Source organism: Colossoma macropomum, unplaced genomic scaffold (assembly GCF_904425465.1).
Source record: "Colossoma macropomum unplaced genomic scaffold, Colossoma_macropomum, whole genome shotgun sequence".
NCBI lineage: Eukaryota > Metazoa > Chordata > Actinopteri > Characiformes > Serrasalmidae > Colossoma > Colossoma macropomum.
This window is the reverse complement of record NW_023494803.1, coordinates 41,822,762-41,845,601: the sequence shown is the minus strand read 5'-3', so window position 1 is coordinate 41,845,601 and position 22,840 is coordinate 41,822,762. Positions and strand designations below refer to the sequence as shown.

Sequence of the window (22,840 nt, the reverse complement as noted above, 5' to 3'; positions counted from 1 at the left end):
TTAAAATGTTTTATGCTGCTCTGTGTTCAGGAAATTAATTTATTATTTTACATTAAAAATGTTTCAGCATTTATAAACTATGATTTTGCCCAAAAGCTCCATATCAACCCATTCATTTTGGACTCACTCGGGAGCGCCCTCTAGCGTCTGAAAAACCTGGAAGACATTGCAGAGCGGTAATTCTGCAGTTTTCTGATACAATCTTACAATATTTTGAGCTGTTTTATACTTTCGCATTATATATATATATAGTGTGTGTGTGTGTGTGTGTGTGTGTGTGTGTGTGTGTGTGTGTGTATACATACATCGCTGTTGTCGGAAGAAAACCTCCAAAAAAATCTCCAAATGCATGCAGGCCCGGTTAGCAGGATGCTAATCTGTGCTTCTCGGTGTGTTGTTGTTGCTATGGAAACCGCGCGGCCTTTTCTCCGTGCCGTGATTGGTTGGCTGACCAAAAACAAACAAATTTCCATTTCGCCAATAAATAAATAAATAAATAGCACGGCACAAATAAAATTCTAGGTAAGATATTTTAGTTCGATATGGGGAAAAAGCACAACTTCTCTAATGAGCTAACATTTTAACGGTAAATAAAAGAGAACATTAATTTACACACGTAACGTTATATACACACATAGGTTAAGTAACTGAATAGAATACAACTAGAAACAGCATTTACTCTCAGAAACAACGTTAAGTAAGTTGTGAACAGGAGCAAAAAAAGCTGTAAAATTATGCTGTTATTATCACTTGTAGGGAAATATAGCGCATTTGTTCATCTCATGTTATTTCACTGCTGCACATGCGCTCGTAGAACCGTCTCTACTGCTGGGTGGGGCTGTAATAACAGAGTAAAGGTCTGTTTTCTCTTCTTACAGACCGAATCAGACTGTTAGACAGAAAGGTTGGCTGTACTTCTGGGTGGACCAGTCTCGTCTAGTCAGAGTGGCGCCTCAGTTTACGGCCCGATTTACAATAAATAAAAACATAACAGATAAAACTTTGTCAAAAACTGTAAAACCATGCTGTGTTTGAAGCCGCAGTGTTAAATGTACCCGAGTATGAAATGTATTTTACTGATATTCGACCAGCTTTTTAAAGCAGCTGCTATCAGCAGTTTTAACCACACTGGATCCTCTGTGTTTGTTAGCCACCCCAGCCCAAACTAACGACACATTAGCGAATTCTTTACTCCTCCAGATGAAGATGAAGTCACCAAACACTATTACACGACTAATTCACCAAACACTATTACACGACTAATAAGTTCACCAGAATGTACAGTAGGGCGGTGTGTTGATGTGCTGGTCGCTATTTTTATAAGTATTACTCTGTAGAGTTCGACAAGCTAAGAAGCTGGCTAACGCTATTAGCATCTACGCTAGCGGGCTCAGAACAACTTTTTGCTCACATTTTCAAATTCGACAGAAAAATTAAAGATGATTTGATTTTACACACGTTTCCGTGTAAATATAGACACTTGTGTGTGCGTAACGGTGCACTATTATGTCGTTTCATTTCAGCCAGCAAGCTAACTAAGCTACAAAGCAGGGTAACGTTAGCTAATTAGCCTAGTTAGATGCCCTTGAGTGACCATTAAATGACCAAGGACAGTTAAATTAATAATCGTTGTTATTATAACTCCTAATTGGATCAATTCTTTATCACTCTTATAAAGGGAATATTTCTGTATTAACCCTGCAGTGAAGTGTGGCTGATGTAAGTTCATGATTATATGACACGAATTGACCACATAAGGTCGTTAAGTTATAAAGAAAGCTTTATTTTTCCACTGTCTTGGTTAAATAACTTTCAGGACTAGTAGAAAATCCTGTTGTGACATGACGCTGATTAGGTCCATTGTATGTCAAACAGAACGCACAGCGAACAATAGATGACCGTATCAATAGCAGGAGGTCAGCCTGGTGCGGTCCACTGTTGCTGGGAGATGATGGGAAACACGCCGCTGAGCTGCTGCACCTTCACTGGAGGACTAATCTGCCAGAAACTGTTCTGATTCCTCTCTGAACACTGAAGCAGCTGAAAGCCTGAATGCTCTGACTCTCTGACCTCTGAGGGTGAGTAGATCCTGCAGCGTTTGGCCCTGAAGGCTTCAAACAGAGCCAAATCATGACATGCTTTAAAGATGTGGGATCTTTTTGTGTTTTCTGTGTTCCTAGCAGCACATTCTGTTTATACCAGCACAGAATCAGACATCTGCAGGTGGTTAGTCTGATTTTGTTTAGCCTGTAGACCAGTGTTTCTCAGCCCTGGCCCTGGAGGCCCACTGTCCTGCACATTTGAGTGCTTTTCCTGCTTCAGCAGCCACTTTAACTCGATAATGGGTAATGAGTCGATTAATTGGATCAGGTGTGTTGGGAGCAGAGAAAACACTAAAAAGTGCAGGGCAGTGAGCCTCCAGGACCAGGGCTGAGAAAAAGTGCAGGGCACCAGGGCTGAGAAACACTGCTCTAGGCTATTTTCCAGTCTTTGGATTGTCTGGGCTTATTAGACCAGGCGACTGGGCTTGTGCCCCTCATCACAGAGCTTCATCAGTGTCATTTCAAATGGGAACATCTTCAACTGCACTGCAAGGTGAGATAATGATCAAACAAGATTGGAAAACAAGAGACAAACCAGGGAGGAAAGTCAGGAAAGCAGGCTTTAAAGGGGAATTGTACTAAATTAGATATTTAAGAGATAAAAAAGTCATCCAGAGGGGTTTGGCAAATTCTCTGATCTACAGAACTGGAAAAAAAATGTTCACAGTGGTGGTGATAGAAACCAGACGTCCACCTCTACCATTTTATTTACTATCCAAAGCCACCAGTGAACCTACACGAGAGTTTTTATATGGAATGTTGAAGATGTTAAAAAGTGGGTTTTCTTGCTTTGCATTTTATATACATATGTATATATACCACGACCCTAGCTGGATTAAGAGGTTAACAATGATGATGTATATATAGAGAGAGAAAGATCCATAAGAGTCACTGGTGTTACTGATCCTCATTGGTGTTACACACCAGAGACATTTTTAATGAAAAATGTATTTTACAAAATGGTTGCTAAAATATGTAATTTAATCCATTTGTGTTCTATTTTTTCACAATTACCTCAGAATAGAGTTAGTGTGACTTTTATTTCAAAATAAGAGATTTTTTGTTGTGCGGTAACACCAGTGACACGACTTTTATTATATATTTTATAATATTTATTTGGCATTTGTTTTCTTTGTCATTTAATTCATATATTTCATAGTCATGTATAGATTATTGCAGCTAAAATTGCAGAACAACAGAGGCTTTTTACCTCAAAATATGGCCTCACCCTTTACACATGACTGTGGGGACGAGCTCCTGTGGCGCCTGGAACTCATATATATATATATATATATATATATATACACACACACACACACACACACACACACATAGAGAGAGAGAGAAACAGTGTCTCAGTCATCAGGCAGTGAATTCATAACCATTTCATGTAGGAACTTTCTGTGAGGGAGCTTTTAGAGGTGGACGTCTGGTTCCTATCACCACCACTGTGAACAGTTCTGACTCAGTAAGTTTCTCTAGAACAGAGCGTTTCACACCAAACCACCCTGAACCACGCTGCTTACATTCTAACCCCTTAGTTATGGAGAAATTTTGAAAAATGGGTGGAATTCCCCTTTAATCAAAATATAGTAGTATATGGCCAAGTCTTCATGCAGTGTGAGACATTAAACGCAAAGATCTGCCCTACATGGTTTGACCCAAGTTTTGCTGTGATCTGAGCAGTTCGCTGCAGATCTAGAACACATGTGCCAAGAACTTGATGCAAAACTCAGAGTTCTGGTTCCTCTTCTGTCTTCTACAGATGGTTCCTGGAGGGTTTGTGAAGCCTGCGGTGGCTGAGGGGCGTCTGGAGGTTCTTCAGGTTTATAAACTCCTGCAGTTTGTGCGAGAGGGAGATAAACCACAGATAGAGAAGCTGATTCGCCTCGGGGTCCAAAACCTGATCAACCTGACCGAACCGGCCGAGGGGAACGGGGCCGTGCACCTCGCCGCACTGACCAACGACCTGGACACGGTGCAGTTTCTGCTGAGCCTGGGGGCAAACCCCAACATTCAGGACAAAAGAGGCCGAACGCCAGCCATACTGGCCGCAGAACTGGGCCATGACGGTATGGTGGCCCTTCTGGCCCAAAATCATGCTGATATGAACGTGGTGGACAGTGAGGGGAAAGGTGAGCTCGTGTTTTCCACTGTGAGTAGAATAACAGCACATTGTAATATAATGTACCTGGAGCATTTTACTGAATTAGTCTCCTGTACTATTACAGTTGTGTAAAAGTATTTACACAACAATTAAGTATTTAAATCTTAGACGTTTACAAGGATTATGATATGATCTATTTAAACCTGAGGCATTAATAGAAATAGTAATAAGCTAAATATTAATTCATAGGGTACCTTCTATTGGGAGCTGTGAAACCCTAACCATTAAATTTACACTTGAAAATAATAATTCTTTGTATTTTTTCAATGTTTTTAAATTTTTTTGATTTGTTTTAAAGTGATGCTAAAAGATTTAGATGAGTTTAAGTTTTAAACGATAAATGCTGTCCCATTTTTTCACATGACTACTGAAATACAAGGAGTTTTAATCTGTGGGTTTTAGAGCAGGAAGTGAGGCTGCATCCCTGTCCCTCATGGCCACATGGTGAGCAGTTAGATCCCATTGTTTTAAAGTAAATGAGTCCCAAAGTCTGAAAATCAGTGAGGAACATTAAGAATCGTCATATTTTCTGCAGTTCAGCACTTTTTAGTGTTTTAATGATAAATATGATGATTTTCTGTGTGAACAGCTGTTCAAAGCTGTGTTTGCTGGTCATGCAGTGGTAAGAATGAACTTCACTAATCAAAAAGCTATTTTAGTTTAGTTTTTTTTTGTCAGAAGAAAATAGTTTGCTGTTTTTGCCATCTCACAACTTCTTGCTGTTCCCCAAATACTTTGTTTTGAATAAATCATTGGTTTATGTTTTGGTGTCTAGTTTATAACATTTTAATTTACGCGGTATAAGTTATACTGAACCAGCAATTATTAATATTCAACAGCGATTATTAATATTCATCAGTGTGAATTTTGAACTGTGGCAAATATAAATTTATAGTCAAAATAGTGCTGTTTATATAAGCCTGTGTAAGATTCAATGCTTTGGCAGCCCTGTAACTTAACATGTTCATGCCAACAAAATGTCTTTGAGTTCAGTAGAGTTGTTATTATTGTTAATAAAAATAATGATAAATATATCTTTTAAAAAAAGCCTATGAATTTATGAACTAGGTAAAAAATTAAAGATAATGGAGAAAAGCTGAGACAAAATTATACATTTTAAAACTCTTTATACATTACAATTAAGCATAATGTGGCAGATCATTTACAAGGTACAGCTATACTCTGTACTCTATGTGAAATTCAGGTAAATTTCCTTACAGTGTAAATATTTTAGCTTTTATTTATTTAGAGTTATATATATAGAGTTTATAATTTTATCTTTATATATTTTTATATATATTGTCTATTTAGTAACAAGTGACAAACTGTAAAAAACCTTGTTAAGTAATTATGAAGGTTAATTACTTGCTTGTTTATTCTCTTCTTGTAACTTCTTTTTCTTTTCTTGAGTGTCTTGCTCTCCCTTTGCTGTTGTAACACTAAGAATGTCCCTGTTGTGGGACTAATAAAGGATTGTCTTATCTCTGATGTGTTTGTGTTTAAATGTCATTTGAGGAGATAATATTCTGCTTTTTCAAAATTATCCTGATTAGTATTGATAACTGTAATGATGTTCTGCTCTGTGTTCTCTGTTATATGCACTGTTACTCTGCAGGAGTGCTGTTCTACTGCATATTTCCCACTAAGAGGCACACACGCTGCCTGCAGGTGGCGCTCAACAGCAACGCAAACGTCAACAACATCTCCAACACTGGAAAGCCTGTGTTCCTGCAGGCCTGTGAACACGCAGACGAGTGTGAGAACATGTGCTTCAGTATCTTAGAGAGAGGAGCTGATCCTAACGCCACAGATCAGGTGCGAGTTTTTGAGTTTTAACACCATTTTAACAATTGAAACCCCACAGTGGTGTCAGAAAAAGGTTCTGTGGAGCAGTGCCATAGAAGAACCAATTTTGGGTCCTTAAAGAACCTTACGGTGGATTGTTCTGTGGAATACATTTTGTAAACGAGATATGCGAGTGTAAAGAACATTTTTTTAAGTTTAAAGGACCTAAACCATAATGTAGCCATATTTCTATATCATTTAATGTTTTTACCTAGAACTGTATGTCCAGGCCAAGAACCCTTTAGGAGCCTTGATTTGCCAACTTGTATGTGGGTCCACATTTGAGTTCTTCACTCTCCTAAATACAGAACTTGCACGTTAATTTTATAGAGGAGACAGAACAATTAATTGTGGATACGGAATAATTTGTAGTAGATGCTGATACATTTATAATAGTTAATAATTCATAGTAGATGCAGAAAAATTCATAGTAGTTAATTAATAATTCAAAGTAGATGCTGAAAAAATCCTGGTAGTTACTCAATAATTCATGGCAAACACTTAATATTCATAGTAGATACTGAATAATCCATAGTAGTTAATTAATAAATCATAGTGGTTGCTGAATAATTCAGAGTAGGTACTGAATACTTCATAGTAAATACTAAATAGTTACTAAAAAGGATACTAAATAATTCATGGCAAACACTCAATATTAATAGTATATACTGAATAATTCATAGTAGATATTGATCCTACATCTCCACGATTGTTGCCAGAAGTAAACTGTATCTTGTTCGTATGAAAATGATGTATTTGAGTACATTGACTGCAGCTGTTCTATCAATGTGGGTCCCGCTCTAAAATTAAAATGATGAATACAGGATGTGTGGGTGGATGATTAAGTAGGAGTCGTCTGGTATGAATATCCCCTCCATCTTCTCCTATTGGACAAACTTGAACTTTTTGGCTTAAATCCTGCTGGACAAAACTGGACAAAACCCACTGGACAAAAAAGTGTTTAAAGATGATAAAAGTGCCCCTGTCCATCCTCTGGAGATAACTAGGTGGTGTTTTTCCTGCAGGCCACTGGCCGTACGGCCCTGATGGAGGCGGCAAGGTTTGGGGCGGTGGGGCTGGTCAGGGCCATCCTGCAGAGAGGAGGGAACCCAAACGCCGTCGACAAGAAGAGACTCCACGCCGCACACCTGGCAGCACACGGAGGATTCTTTGAGGCACGAGAGGATCATTTAAAGATCACAGTCGTATGCAAACCTTTGAATTCCCTGGTCAAATTCCATGTTTTAGATTTTCGGAGTGTAAATATGTTAAACATCCTTTACAGAGACACAGTTCTGCACATTTTAATACAGCGTTACTGTTTAATTTCTGACTTTAACACATTCAGGGAAAATAAATAAATTTGGCCAGTACAAAAGATTTTGCATGTTTTATATTTTAAGTTAATATGTTAAAATCAGCAAGCAAATAAATAAATAAATAAATAAATAAAATGTGTGCAGTAACATATGCAGAAAATGCCATATTTAAGTATTTTATTCTACATTCTCTCATCGAGGACCTTTTATTTGGAAACTGTACTTGTCTCAAAAAAACTTATCTGCTCTCATACTAACAAACTAAATGTAGAACATTGTGCTTGTGGTTTTTGTGATTGTTTTTGTCTGTTTGTTTTTTTTATTTTATTTAATTTCATACATTTTTACTTTGTACAAGCCTGTTCTGGGCTTTTTTCACTTTCCTTGCACATTTTCTCTTTTTTGCTGTTTTCTTTCTTCGTATTCTGCTTTCTTTACTGTACCTTCGGGTGCAAATACTAAAAAAAAACTTCACTTCATCTACAAAACATGCATTGTGACCAAGGAATTCAAACTTGTATAGACAGTCTTTGGTTGAAACATGCAGACACTGTTGCTCTCACTGGACGTCAGCGATGAAAATTGGAAACTTTCATGCTCAACCTGCACGCAAGTGATTTTACATTCAGATTCAAGTTGAATTACTAAAAGTAGTGCTCACGTTCTTATTAAGCCTATTTTGTCCACTCTTTAAAGCCGTATTAGAGCAATTGGAGCATTATACCAGAAATGCAAATAATCACAATAACTACACTAGCTAATGCGATTAATCCTGACTAATAATGTTACATTAATTATTCAGGTGATCCAGGTGCTCTCTGCCAATTCCGCAGACTTCAGTGCTATAGATTTGAATGGAAACACACCCCTCCACCTGGCTGCTGCTGGCGGATACACGGACTGCTGCAGGTTTCTGGCTCAGAGAGGTGAGCTGTGACCATCCTGGGGTAATTGATATATAGATAAAGTGCAAAGAAGAATATGAAGCTAAGGCTTAAATGTGAAAATATATTGCAAATCTTTTTAATAACAGGTTGCAACCCAAAACTGAAGAACCTGGAGGGTCTGGTTCCTCGTCAGATTGCGAAGGATAACGGCCACAAAGCTGCTCTGAAGGAGCTGAAGAAGGCAGAGAGACTCCACGCAAAGTTCTCCAAACCGGAAGCCAATAACCCCAATGAACTTTGGGCCCTTAGGCTGCATGACTGGTCCTGTGAGCACGAGAACGTCCTCAGAAAAGCCTTTGAGATGGCGGCAGAGGCAGACGGACCTTTAGAGAACATCTCCAGGGATGTGTTTGTGTCTGTGCTGCAGGAGCACTGTGCACCCGTAGACCAGGACAACCTACAGAAGATCGTAATGGACCATGACAAGAAACGAGAGGGTGTTATCAACGTTGACGAATTCTTCAAGGGCCTGACGTACCTCCAGAAAGCGTTCATCCTGTCTTCCTACGCCCCCAAAAAGAAGAAGGCTGGAAAGGGAGGCAAAGGAAAGAAAAAAGGTAAATTTGTCCTCCCTCTGCCCATCTGCACCGTGCCTCCTGAGCTGATGCCCAGAAGAGAGGACGGTGGACCACCAAACTTCATGATTGAAAGTTATCAGCAGTACACGGACACCAAGCGCTTTAACAGGGACTGTCCTCCGAGCCATCCGGTGGAGGACGATTCGGCCTGGTACCTCGAGGAGCCACAAAAAATCTACACAAACATCAACTACTGCATCAAAACCGGAGACTTCGAGTCCCTCTGCTTGGCCTTCAGCCAGGAGGTTCCTGTGGACGTCAAAGATCCGTTCTACAAAACACCCCTGATGACGGCCTGCAGCAGCGGCAGCTACCAGATAGCAAAATTCCTCATCACTCTGGGGTAAGAATACCAAAGCCCAGTTCACATTTATCGACAAATAATGCGATCACAAAAATCTAATGTCCACTAGGGGCCTGCTAGCTTCACAGGGCTTGACAAAATAGCTTGTCTTGTGCCAGGTTTGGGCCGAATGTGCAGATACAACTAGGTTTGCAGCGATACCACTTTTTCCTTTTCAATACTGATGCCTGATCCTCAAGTATCAGCCGATACCGAGTGCCAATACTGATATCAACCTAAGTACTCAATAGATGCCTTTAATTCCTGATATTTAACAATAAGCTTGAATATATTTTACATAGAGAGAGAGAGAAAGCGATAGGGAGAGATATAGATATCAATATTTCCCAGTAAATCATTTACATGATAAAAATGCATAACTGTGGCTTGTTATTTACGAATGTCCCTACACTTTCAATAAGAGCCATAATCAACAACTTAAGTAAATTTTAAATATTTTATTAATACCATTTTACCCTTTTTATTTTATTAATACCATTTTACCCTCATGTCTGATGGGAATAATTTGTGTCTAGAAATTTGGGAATCTATGGGTAATCTGTGCTGTGTTTGCAGTGATAACACTGTTACCCCCTTCTACCAATGTACAGGGCCGACGTAAACGCCTGTGATCAGTTTAACTGGACCCCTCTTCACCATGCTTGCCACACTGGACAGGTGGATATCATTGACCTCCTGGTACAGTCCGGTGCTGTGGTGGACGCTGTGGCTTTAAATGGAGCCACTCCACTCATGAGGGCCATAGAGAGCTGCAGGATCAGCTGTGTGGATTACCTCATCAAAGCTGGAGCGAAAGTACAGGCTGAAAATAAGAAAGGTACGAGACCAGAGTGAGGGACTGTTGGTGTATTTTCTTAATCAAATACCAACTGAAATGTTCTGTATGTGGTACCATTGTCATATACATGCACTACAGGCAAACAGTTTGGAGGAAACACTGTCTTCGTATGATATCCTCTGTGTGAACTCCTTCAGTGCTCTTCTTTAGCAAAATCTGAAAACTTGACTTGCCATTTCTCTATAGGATCACGTACAAGATACATACAAAGCATCACAGAAACATTCCACAGCTGTGATCTACATGTCTGTTCACATTATTAGTAATTTCCCGGGTATTGTTTCAAGATCTCATGCCGTTAAATTGGTGTCAATCTACCCAACCTTACCAACTTCATGCTTAATCCCTTGCCACAATATTGCTCAGGCCAGGGCAATGTTTTTTAGGTTGAACTGACTAAACATTTTTTCTAAAAGATGAAGAATATTTAGATCCCTAATTTCTTCAAGCATGTATTTGGTTTCAGTGTCGCTCCAAAAGTGTTTTGCGGCGACGCTGCTGCTTATTTTTAGTATAGCCATTTGTTTTCACACACGCTCAGACTGAGAAATCCGAAAGAAATCAGAGTAAGAGTTTACAGCACTGAGAAATCTGATTACTGAGCTAAAATCCAGCCTCTTTATCAGATTTCTAGATCTTAGTCCGATCTAAGAAACCAGAGTGTGCTGTTTACATGACCATTTGAATGATCAGATTGTGATCGGATTATTGAGTGCATGTAAACGCACTCATTGTTTTGGAAAAATGTCAAACTAGATGTCAAAACATTTCTTTGAATTAATACGTGCTTCTGTACTTTTGCTCTGTTGTGCACATCTGTGACCACAACATATGTTTTCCTTCGCAGAGCAAAACTGCTTGGACATTGCCAGGCAGTACGGAGATGAAAGAATCATTGACTTGGTCAAAATGAAGTTCGACAGCCTGCCAAAGTGCAAAGACAGCAAGAAAGGAAAAGGAGGAAAACAGTCTCCAAAACTGAAACCAATCGTTCCCTTAGCGGTGAAGGTGAAACTGACGAAAACATTTCGGTAGCGCTTTACTGTAGGGTACAGTTCATAAGGCTACATGACACCTACATAAGCTTGTCATGACAACTGATATAATCCTACATAAATGTTTATTAATGCTTATTCCAATTGGCGTTATTCGCTATAAAGGTTACATTTGCCAATTTTGATCACAGTAGCCTTTATGACAGATGACGCCTATTGGAAAAAGCATTAATAAACATTTATGCAGATCTATGTCAGTTATCATGATAAGCGTGTCATGTAGCCTTATGAACTGTACCCTACAGTAAAGTGTTACCAACATTTCTTTCACTGTCTTTGTCTCCAGTCAGTAGTGATTGATACACCGTCTCTGTGTGCTGCAGGTGGGTCCCGCTCTGCCAAACACATTGGAGAAGAAAGTGAACCTGAAAGAGAACATCATAACAATGAACCCCCAGAGCACCATCCCAGCTTCCACTGACAAGTTCGACATCCGCTTTGTACCGAAAACTGTGAGTCACTTACAACAGAATAGTTCAGCGATAAGAGCAACATGAACATGAATAAAACTTTTTAAGTTTAATTTACAGCAAATTGTAGCCACTTTTATCAGGAGAGACACTATAATCATGTTTTAGAGGAAAAAAACAGTGTTCAGTGTTTTTCAACTCCAGTCTCCATCACACTGCACCGTTACCCACAATGCTATCTAACTGCTATGAACCTCAGAGATTCAGAGCTCCCAGAGTTTAAGAATTTCCCTTACTGACGGTCGTTGGTTGTTGTTCAAAATAACCAATTATGACACTTTCTTAAAGAGATTATTTTGTGCTTTATTGATGATATTTCAAGCACCTGAATCATCACATGCTTGCCTCAAAGTGCGTGGAGTTCAACTAACAATCTAATAGACTTGATTGTGATTCTGACACTGTATGGATAACATATATGCTTCCAGATGGCTGCAGCTGTTTTTAGTGACATATTTTGCTGATTTAAGCTAGTAGACCCAACACGTTTTCCCCACACGTCAGCGAATCCTCTGAATGGTGAGATCTAAATCTATTTCACTAGAGCTAACACTGCTACACAATGAAATGGCTTTGCATGAAATTAAGTCCACTATTAAAAGTTCAACACTGTTATATGGGCCATTGATATGATGTGCATTTTTTGTGTCCATTATTTTCCAAAAAAATAGTTTAATAAAAACATGACACACATAAGATTATTCAACAATACCTCTTTTATGTGTAACAATTTTCAGTGCATCCATAGAAAATTCATTTCGTTTTTTTTGCTTCCAAAACGCTCAAAATTACAGATGACGCAGCTGTTGACTATGTAAACTACCACAAAAGGTCACTGAGTTTTATAAAATTATAATAAAATAGTTTGGCATGATTTTGTGTTTGAAAACCTTTAAATAAAAAATGTGCAAATTAACCTTTTCAACTCCTTGAGACCACCGGTGGTTCCAAAACACACTTTGTCATATTCTTCATAACTTTCATATTTCATAAGCTACATTCTAAAGGTGGGGGTCGTATGAGGCTGTAACTGTCTTCTTTCCAGTCAAATAGATGGTGATGTAATTTTAAATCCTTATAATAAAAGAAGCTGAACTCACAATTTCTTTTTCTACTGAAAGTCGACCCATTTTTCCACAAATCTGGGCTATAAACTATAAACAGATGGCGTCTCTTCAGTGATCTGCTCTGTAAACATTACTTTATAAAAAAATACAAAGAGCGTCTAAGATTTTTGGCTTTCAGCAGTAAATTGTAAGCATATAGCAATATGTGTGATCATAAAACACGTTCTGTTCATCTGAGGGGAGCTTTTACAAAAAAATGAATAAATAAATAAAATTTACAGTTATTGCATGCAGTTACTGAATAATGTGCCTTATGATTTGGTCATGGAAATACAGATGGACAAACCAAAATATACCCTGGTCAATAAGAGGTTTTAAGGCAGTTTTCAAAGAGCTCAACTCACTGCCTTCCTCAAATGTCAGGCAGCACAAGCAAAAACAAAGGAATTTTATTTTGGCATGCTTTTACGAAAGAGGGGCTAGGGTGCTGCATCATAAAGATGACCCCAAAGTGACCTTCATGCTGCAATGCCAAGGTGGGTTTTTCAGAGACTCACTCTAAACAGTGTAAAGAGAAAAAAGAAAAAGCCAGCAAGATGGAGCACAAGAGACCAAAGACACCCACAAATGTGAGAATTTTCTCTGTTAAAAATTACGATAACCATCGTTTTATCTTAGTTTAATGCCATTTCAGTGTATTTTGGTCCTTTTCTTCATAGCAAGTATAAAAAAATCACTACCAGTATGCTAACGTCTCGGTAGCTAGCTAAATTTCCCATTCCACCTTAAATGGAGTTCTGATGTCTGAGGCCCCAGAATGTAACTGCTGCACCATTTAAGGTGGAACGGGAAAATTCGAACAAGAATCTGGTGAATATCTGACTTCAGCTTCATATCACTGAAGAATTAGGGGTGGGTGATAATAAATAATTGCCCCCCTCTTTGAAGGCATATGATGCCCTAAATGTAACTGAAGCCCAGCAGTGAGGAGCTGAACTTTACCCTCCTCTGCTGTCACTGCAGACTGGCAGGGTCGCCTACAGAGCAGCGCTGGTAGCTGTTAATGAAGTGATGCTCTTTTTATTTGAGGGTCCCATTTCAGAGGAAGATCTCAACCACTACCCTGTAACTCAGTTCCAAGGGGCAACACTCGAAAACAGGGGAAGGGGTAAAAATAAGAAATGGGACTGGGCCTCGAATAAAGTCTACATGTTCTTCACTCTCTGTATGTGTGTCGTAGGTGTGGGGACGGAGGTTGGCTACTTCCGCCCAGCACATGGAGAGAAGGGTGGACAGAAGGAAGCGTCTGACTCATGAAGTGGACTTTAAGGACTTCGTCATGCCCTTCAATAAGAACATCATGCAGAAGACTCTGGAGCTGGCAGGAGTCAATGGATGATGAGAAATAAGCAGAATAAATGATGAGAAGAGTCAGTGTAGCTCTCACTCACACACCAACTTTTCATTAACCATACAGCTCCACACAGTCAGGCGCACAGACTCTAGCTTTTTCTATGGAGTGAAGAACATTATATTACTAAAACATTTGTGCCAATTCCCTTTACACCCGTCTGCACAGCACACGCAGCATAGAATATTAACTGACTGTAACCCATTTTTATCTGACAGTGATTCAACTGCACAGGTTTTGAGATGTAAGAATCCCCGTGCAGCTGGTTTCAGATGGTCTGAGCTGGTGTTTCATTGTTTATATTCTATATTTTTAATGGTCTAAGAAGGTCAAAGTGGTTGGCCAGCTGGACATCCAACTGGACTAAGCATTAAACCCTTAAAGGGCCAGGGCCCACCAGCAGGCCCAAAGCTTTATTACACACTTCTATAACCCAAGAATAGCTCAGCCAGTTTGCACTGAGTTCCCTTTAGTTACTGAATAATAAGCCTTCCAGTCTCTCCATGCAGGATTAGTTGTACACGAGGAGGTGGGCAATGTAATTATTACCAGCGTTTCTCAGTCATTTTAGTCCCGTCCGAATGAGTCAGGTCAGTCATTTTTACCGACTGTGCGCTCCTGCATCTGTAAAGATTCTGGCGCCTTTTACCTTTTATAAAACGAGCCAAAAAATAACCTCAGACTATATTAATCCCATACGAATCAACATGTCGATAAAAACACTATAATATTCTGTGATAATGGAGTTTATTAAGTATGGAGACTCGAAGAAGCGCTTACTCTTGTTCTCTGAGGAAGCCGTAGTTTAATTTTTCCATTCCACCTTAAATGTGTGGCAGTTATTATCATAACGCCTGAGGTGCCTGAATGTACCATTTAAGGTGGAACGGGAAAATTTGAGCAAGAAGCTGACGAGCAGGAAGCCGACCTTCAGCCTTGTGTTCCCTTTGGCTAAAATCACCTGTTTCACGTCTAAAACTCAACATGTAAAAATGTTTAATTTAATGTTTTAATGTTGGCTTTTTGCTGTGAATTCCCAGCCAATAACGCGCCGTATTCACTTCAGACAGAAAGGTAAATGGTTAATGTGAACAAAATATTGGCTAAATTAAAGGTTTTAGCATCTTTTCTACTCTTTTCTGGAGTTAAGGTGGCCTAGAATAGAGCAACGGCCCCTGTCTCTGACATTTATACCACGGTTTCTTATTCTATGCGAATTTCTCAGAAACATCAGACATCCTGAGGTTAACTGGCATCACCCACCTCCTCATGGGGAGCTAATCCTGCCTGAATAGGGCTTTAGTATGTAATAAGCCTGGGATTTTAAGGGGTTTACACACCACAGTGGTCTCCAGCCCTGGAGTGAGTTTAGTTCCAACCCTTATCCACCTCTAATACATGTGATTCAGCCAATCAGGGACTTGAGAAGAGGCTGATTGGCTGGAGCAGGTTTAGTAGATTGTGGTTGGAACTGGACTCTACAGGAAGGTGGATCTTCAGGACCAGGGTTGGAGACCACTGACATACCATATGCTGGTCAACTGGTTAAGCTGGTGAAAGAACCTCACAGTTAGCTTCATCATGCTGGTCATACTGGTCAACCAGTTTGGTCATACTAGTCATGATGGTCAACCAGCTGGGCCAAGCTGGTCGTTCTGAGTATTCGTTAGCATGATCATGCTGGTCAACCGCTGGTCAAGCAGGTTGATGGGCTGGTTGATCATGCTACTCAAGCTGGTTGGCCAGTTTGGTCAGCTGGTCATGCTGGTTAGCCAGTTTGGTCACACTGGTGGTTCTGATCAATTAGTATTGTCAACATGATCATGCTGGTCAACCAGCTGGTCAGGCTGGTCACGGTGGTTGATGGGTTTGGTCAAGCTTGTCATGTTGGTTGGCAAGTTTGGTCAGCTGGTCGTGCTGGTTGGCCATTTTGGCCAGGCTGCTCATGATGGTCAGCCTGCTTGGACACGCTGGTCATCTAGTTTGGTCGGCATGATAATGCTGGTCAACCAGCATATCAATCTTGTTATAATGGTCAACCAGCTTGGTCACACTGGTCGTTCTGGTCATCTAGTTTGGTCAACATGATCATGCTGGTCAACCAGCATATCAAGCTTGTCATAATGGTCAACCAGCTTGGTCACGTTGGCCATAGTGGTCAACCAGTTTGGTCAGGCTGGTCATACTGAACCATTCATAAAGCAGTGTAAGATGAAACACTCCTTATAACTTCAGCATGAATGGGCGGAGCTAAACTGCTGGTGGCTGAATAGGCGGATTTCTGTGACAGTGTCAGTTTTATTACCTCACAAAGTTGTCATGAGTTCAAACAGGCTGCTTTAGTCGTTTAGTTTACAGATATGGACTGAATGGACTGAGGAAATGTGAACGCTTTATTTTTACACTTTAGCTTTGTTTACAAACTACAAGAAACTCTTATTTAAAACGTAACAATAAACAGTTTTCTGTGATGTGGGCCCTTTAAAACACAGAGGAGGTGAGTAAAGAAATGGATCCTATGATTCTTCCTTTCCTGAGTAAAAATAATCTGTGCTAAAATGACCTTTGATAATCGGTCATTGATGAGCCTGGTGGTCAGCGCTGTGGTCTGGCAGTGGACAGACGGTAGCTGGAACCCCTGAGCGAGAGCACCTGCTCTAGAAGCTATTTTTCCCATCATCCTCTCTGCAGGATCACTCTGACTTGGCGTTTTTCGCCGGTTCTCACCGCACACAGGAAATAAGACCTGAAAAAGTCTGAGTGTCTCTCTCAGAGCAGAGTTCTCAGATTACACTCTCAGAGCTGTTAATTCAGAGACTCTCAGATTAACCCCTTCATAACCGCTCATTAACCCTCAGATTAATCCCTTCATTAACAATCAGATTAACCCATTCATAACCATTCATTAACACTAGATTAACCCATCTATAATCTGAATTAACATTTAGATTAACCCATTCATTAACACTAGATTAACCCATCTATAATCTGAATTAACATTTAGATTAACCTGTTCATTAACACCAGATTAACTCCTTCATAACCGCTCATTAACACCAAGGTTAACCCCTTCATAACTGCTCATTAACACTCAGATTAACCCATTCATAACCATTCATTAACAATCAGATGAACCCATTCATTAACACAAATTAATCTGTTCATTACCACTCAAATTAACCCATTCATAACCATTCAGTAACACTCAGATTAACCTCTGCATAACCATTCATTAACACTCCAATTAACCCATTCATTAACACACTGATCAATCTGTTCATCACCACTCAAATTAACCCATTCATTAACACTCAGATTAACCCATTCAGAACCTTTCATTAACAATCAAATTAACCCATTCGTTAACACACTGATTAATCCATTCATAACCGTTCATAACTCATTCATTAATACTCAAATACCATCCTTATAACCATTTATTAACATTTAGATTAACCCATTCATCACCACTATACATAATAATTACTGTTTATTACTTAATATCATTTATTACTTTTTACCGTGACACAACCTCTCATTCCCAGAATACTTTACAATGTGAATAAACCACTGGTTTAAGTTTTGGTGTTAAACTTAACATTTCAGTCAGAGGTATTATTGAATAATGATTATTAATATGACAGGCGATCTTAGTATGTACATCCAAAATCTACCAGCATCAGAACTGAAGTCTGAAGTCTGTTCGGCTCTAATCTTCTTGTTTTGGTCTAAAATAAAAAGCTCCAGAGTGAGAGGAGCGATCAGCAGTAAAGCAGAACAGGAGCTGAACCAGCACAACAGAATCAATTAAACCCTAAAAGAGAATTAGAAGCTGAATATGAACAAGTAAAACGGAACTGAGTGAAAAACATTGCTTACTTTAGCAGAAGTAAAATGATCAGCATTTGAAAGAACTCAGGAAAGGACAAATCTATCAAAATTCACACAAAGGTAACCGAATAAATATAACTGCCCTCCTCATTATAGATCCCATTGACCAGTAGGGGGCAGTCACAGTCAGGGAAAATTCGGCCTACTCAGGAAAATAAACACCAAATAAATGCCAAAACAAGGTGACAATAAATAGCGTGTTGTTGAGTTCTATGCTGTAAATTTGAACAGTGGAGTTTGTGAAGCGTGTATAAGGAGGACGCAGAGATGTGATGGAGCGATAGAGGAGTGACTCAGACAGGCTGAGGGGGGCTGAGCTGCCTTTCTGAATATGGAAATCAATAAGACGTCTGCGGAAGAGTGAGAGGATTCTCTCGGGGGGGTTCAGCTCTGCTCATTCTTCTGCTGAGATCAAATATCTGCTGAACAAAAAGACGGAGGAGCTGTCAGAGCACGAGCAGCACCGCGAAGCGGCGGCCTGAAAACAGAGAAATAGAGTCGAAGATTAAAAAGGCAGAGAAGCTGAGGATCTTCCTCCGGCTGATTTTGGATGCTGTTATTGCTTCTTTAAAATTTGAAAACAAATAAAAGTCGCGTCACTTCAGCCACGAAGCAACCTGCATCCCAATGAACTACAGCTGACAAAGATTAGCACAGCCTGATCTACAAACTCAGGAGCTTCTTTACTGAAAATGATCTGATTAGTGTTTGATTTTCACTGAAACTCTTAAATAAAACAAGCTAAATCACTGTAAGTGTTTATTTATCTCTGTGCTAATGCTTTATTTATATTTAAATCTTCATATTATATTTGAAATACATCTTAAACACCAAAATGTATTTCAGAATATGTTGCCATATTAACCAAATATATTTATTTTAAAATGTTTGGGGAAATATTACAATATCTTCATTTTAAATCTGATCAAATGATCCTTTAACAGGACAGAAGCGAGTGTTGTGGGTATTGATACTCTGTGAAAATGCAGTTATGATCTGATATCTTGTTTATGTGAAATACATTGTGTGTGAGAGTCTGACTGCAGACGTACATGGTTAATGTAAAGTACAGTGCAGATCACAGAAGAACGTTTAGTTACATCTGGAACCTTCATTACACTCAACTCAACACAGATAATAACTAATACTGATAAATGCATTTTAACAAATACATTTTTTGCCATTTTCATACATTACAAAAATATATTTGATAAACACATTTGGAATATATTTTTCCATATGGGTAAATGTTGTGTCTTGCTTGGTTTTAGGTTTTTGCCTAAATAATGATTTGACAGATTTATGTCTGAAACTATTGTTAAACTAAGAATGATTCTTCAAGGGTTCTTCAAGGGTTCTTAAAGTCAGTGGTTCTATTGAGAACCGTGAGTTCTATATAGAAACGTTGCATGCTTAAATAGTACCCCCCCCCATATAATATTGCAGTAACACACAGTCTTCAGACGTTTGAAACTGAAAGGTTTGAGTGCTGACATCACAACCAGGGGGAAATGGGCGTGGCCTATGGCTTTATTCACAAGGCAGGACTTCAGTTTCACATTTTTTTTTTTTTTTGCAAAGAGAAACGACAAAATCCAAACATCTTTCAATTTAAAGCTGCGCTATGCAACATTTGGGGATTTGGAGACCTCTGTGGTGGAAATGTGTAACTGCAGGTAATGTGTGGAGGAACATTTTGAAATGTCGGTTGCGTTTTGGACCCCCAGGAGATTTAAAGGGAACTCGGTGAAGGAGCGTCTCTGAGGATTTGAGTGAATTATCTACCATTGTCATAATAATAATGTCTTCATCAGTATGATGTCAATTTTGAAACCTAAACATCGAGCCGGACCTTCTTTTAGAGTCTGAGTGTGACGTTAACATGTAAAGACGTACGACGTGGTGTGAAAAACTCGTCACCTCTGACTTTTAAATGATTATTTCAGGCTTTTTCACAGCAGTGCACACTCACCGTATTTTGACATATTTTTTCTCCTGACTCAGTAAGGCACTTTTTTTAAATAATAGAAAAAAGAAAAATAATAATATAAAAAATAAAGAAAAAAATTAAGTAAAACATAAAAAAAGAAAAATAATAACATAATAAAACATTATACAGAAAAATAAAAACAAAATATTTAAAAAATAAAGAAAACTAATAAAGAAAACATAAAAACTAATAAAGAAAAATAATAAAGAGAACATAATTTATTAACATTTTGTAAAGCTGTGGGTTTTCAAACCTTTGACGGGAGGCGTAGAATTATCTACCCCATTAGCATTCACTCGTTATTAGTAGCATTAGCATTCTGAGTGATTTATTCCTTTAATATCTCAGATTTCTGCAGCGCTCTGTGTGACGATGCTGAGGCAGCGCTGATAGATGAATATTTGCAGCCTCTTCTCCAGCCTGTCATTCTAGCCTACTTTACAGGACATAATGTCACTATAGATGGAGCGGTCAGTGCGGTGGGGGGCGGTGGGCTGGTATCTATCACAAGAGACGCTGTACGGACAGAATCAGGCCGATCAGCGGCCGCCGCTCACCGAAGGTAGGAGAGTCTACCTGAGCTACAGTGAAGGCCGGCTGCTCACTGAGGACTAAAGCAGTAAAGCGCTGCTCAGGGAAGACTGGCACAAAAAAATGTACACAATTCTTCATGAGCCCTTAATGCTTAATGAGAATCGCGGCTCTTTATCTTCATCTACCAAACCTGCAGTAGAAACCTGGGTGTGATCTGAGACTCTGAGCTCTGTTTAATCTGCATGTAAACTCAGTCACTAAATCAGCTTTTTATCCTGTGAGAAAATCACTAAAGTTCAGCCTTTTCTCTCTCAGAGTGACGCAGAGAGACTTGTAGCTGTGTTTGTTCAGCAGAGTTGATCACTGTAATGATCGTCTTACTGGAGACAACAGTCCAGCCTCTAGAACCCGTACAGAACACAGCAGCACGGATCCTCACAGCACCAACACAGAGAGCTCATATCACCCCGTCACACACTGCACTGACCGCCTAGATCTGTTAGAGAGAGTTTAAAGCTCTGCTGCTGGTTTTTAAAGCTCTAAATGACCTTAAAGCTCCTGAACGTCTGTCTGTTTATGATCTCAGATCTGCAGATTCGGACCTTCTGAACTCCTTCAGTAAAACACAGAAAACGTGGAGAGACTCTTTCAGTTATTCTGCTTCTAAACTGTGGAGCTCAGTTCAGCTTTTATTAGACAGTCGAGCTCAGAGCTCACTTTTAATGGGTGCAGTCGTGGGCTGCCTTGTGACCAGAAGGTCACCGGTTCGACCCTCTGAGCTGACAGTACGTGACTGAAGTAAGGCACCTAACCCCCAACTGCTCCCCAGGTGCCGTGGATCGGGCTGCCCACCGCTCTGGGCAAGTGTGCTCACTGCCCCCTAGTGTGTGTGCATTCACTAGTGTGCATGTGGTGTTTCACTGCATAGATGGGTTAAATGTGGAGGTGAAATTTCCCCGTTGTGGGGCTAATAAGGGTCACTAAATTAGACATCCGACATGACGATTCCTAATTCACACTGATTTTCAGACTATGGGACACATTTACTGTGGGATCTAACTGCTCACCATGTGTCACTACTGAAACACAAAGAATTTTAGTTGGTGGGCGGAGCCTTGTTTTTGCCACGCCCTTGCATTTTAGAGCAGGAAGTGAGGCTGCATCCCTGTCCCTCATGGCCACATGGTGAGCAGTTAGATCCCATTGTTTTGAAGTAAATGAGTCCCAAAGTCTGAAAATCAGTGTGGAACATTAAGAATCATCATAATTTCTGCAGTTCAGCACTTTTTAGTGTTTTAATGATAAATATGATGATTTTCTGCTCTGAACAGCTGTGTCACCGAAACAGACACTACTGAAACAGACACTACTGAAACAGTCACTACTGAAACAGTCACTACTGAAACATTTGGTACAGTTTGGTAGAGTTATGATTGTTTTGGTAGTGACAGAATGGAATGCTGAATAATTAGTTTTAATAAAATAATCATAGAGTCACTCTTTTAGTCTGAAGTTCAAAATCAGTTAAAAGTCCTGAATGTGTTTGAATCAGTTCAGTAGACTAATTTACACATTACACCTCTGGTTCATTAGAGAACTGATGGTTATGTGTTGCTTATGAAATAAACGTCTGTATAGAGATGTTTTCCCTTATGTGAATATGATTAGATGTTTTTTTGCCAGAGCACAAAATAATTACTGTTCCATAATTATTCATACCTGGATGTTGATATGTACAGACTGAGCTTCAGCCTTGTGGCTCTCCAGAACAGAGTGACAAGTTTTGGGTTCTGTAGTTTGGTTTTATTTAAAATGCAGATTTGAAAATGCTGGCGCAATTGTGTGTTTACGATTGCATTTCCAATGTGAGTGTGCATTTTTAAAGATGTGAAACTCATAATAAATCTAATTCTTTCAGCTTCACTTTAAAAGAAATCAAAAAATATATTTAAATAAAACACTTAAAACAATGCAACAAAAATTAAGCATTATCATTTAAAATAAAAGTTTGGGGTTTGGATGCCTCCCAATAGAAAGTACCCTATAAATGAGTGGGGGTCAGTGGTGTGTTTTGAATCTTTGTTTATATACTACATCAAACTATTTTACTCAAACAGCAAATGAAAAATTTGTTTTGGGCTGATGTGGCACTTTAGTTTAGTTTAGTCAAGTAGAGTCAAAGTTTATTTATAGCGCTTTTTACAGTAGGTGTCATCACAAAGCAGCTTTACAGAAAAATTTAGGTCCGGGCCCCCAGGAGCG

The 22,840-nt window shown here is 39.3% G+C and overlaps 1 protein-coding gene across 1 annotated transcript; it reads left to right on the top strand.

The window, feature by feature from the left end:
• Positions 1–3,867: 3,867 nt before the first annotated feature.
• Positions 3,868–14,186, top strand: ankef1b (ankyrin repeat and EF-hand domain containing 1b). The gene is made up of 9 exons (XM_036592655.1): positions 3,868–4,237; positions 5,885–6,084; positions 7,140–7,289; positions 8,236–8,359; positions 8,467–9,301; positions 9,913–10,139; positions 11,008–11,168; positions 11,539–11,667; positions 13,993–14,186. The coding sequence occupies exons 1-9, from the start codon at positions 3,868–3,870 to the stop codon at positions 14,149–14,151; spliced, it is 2,355 nt and encodes a 784-aa protein (XP_036448548.1). The 3' UTR covers positions 14,152–14,186.
• Positions 14,187–22,840: the final 8,654 nt, after the last annotated feature.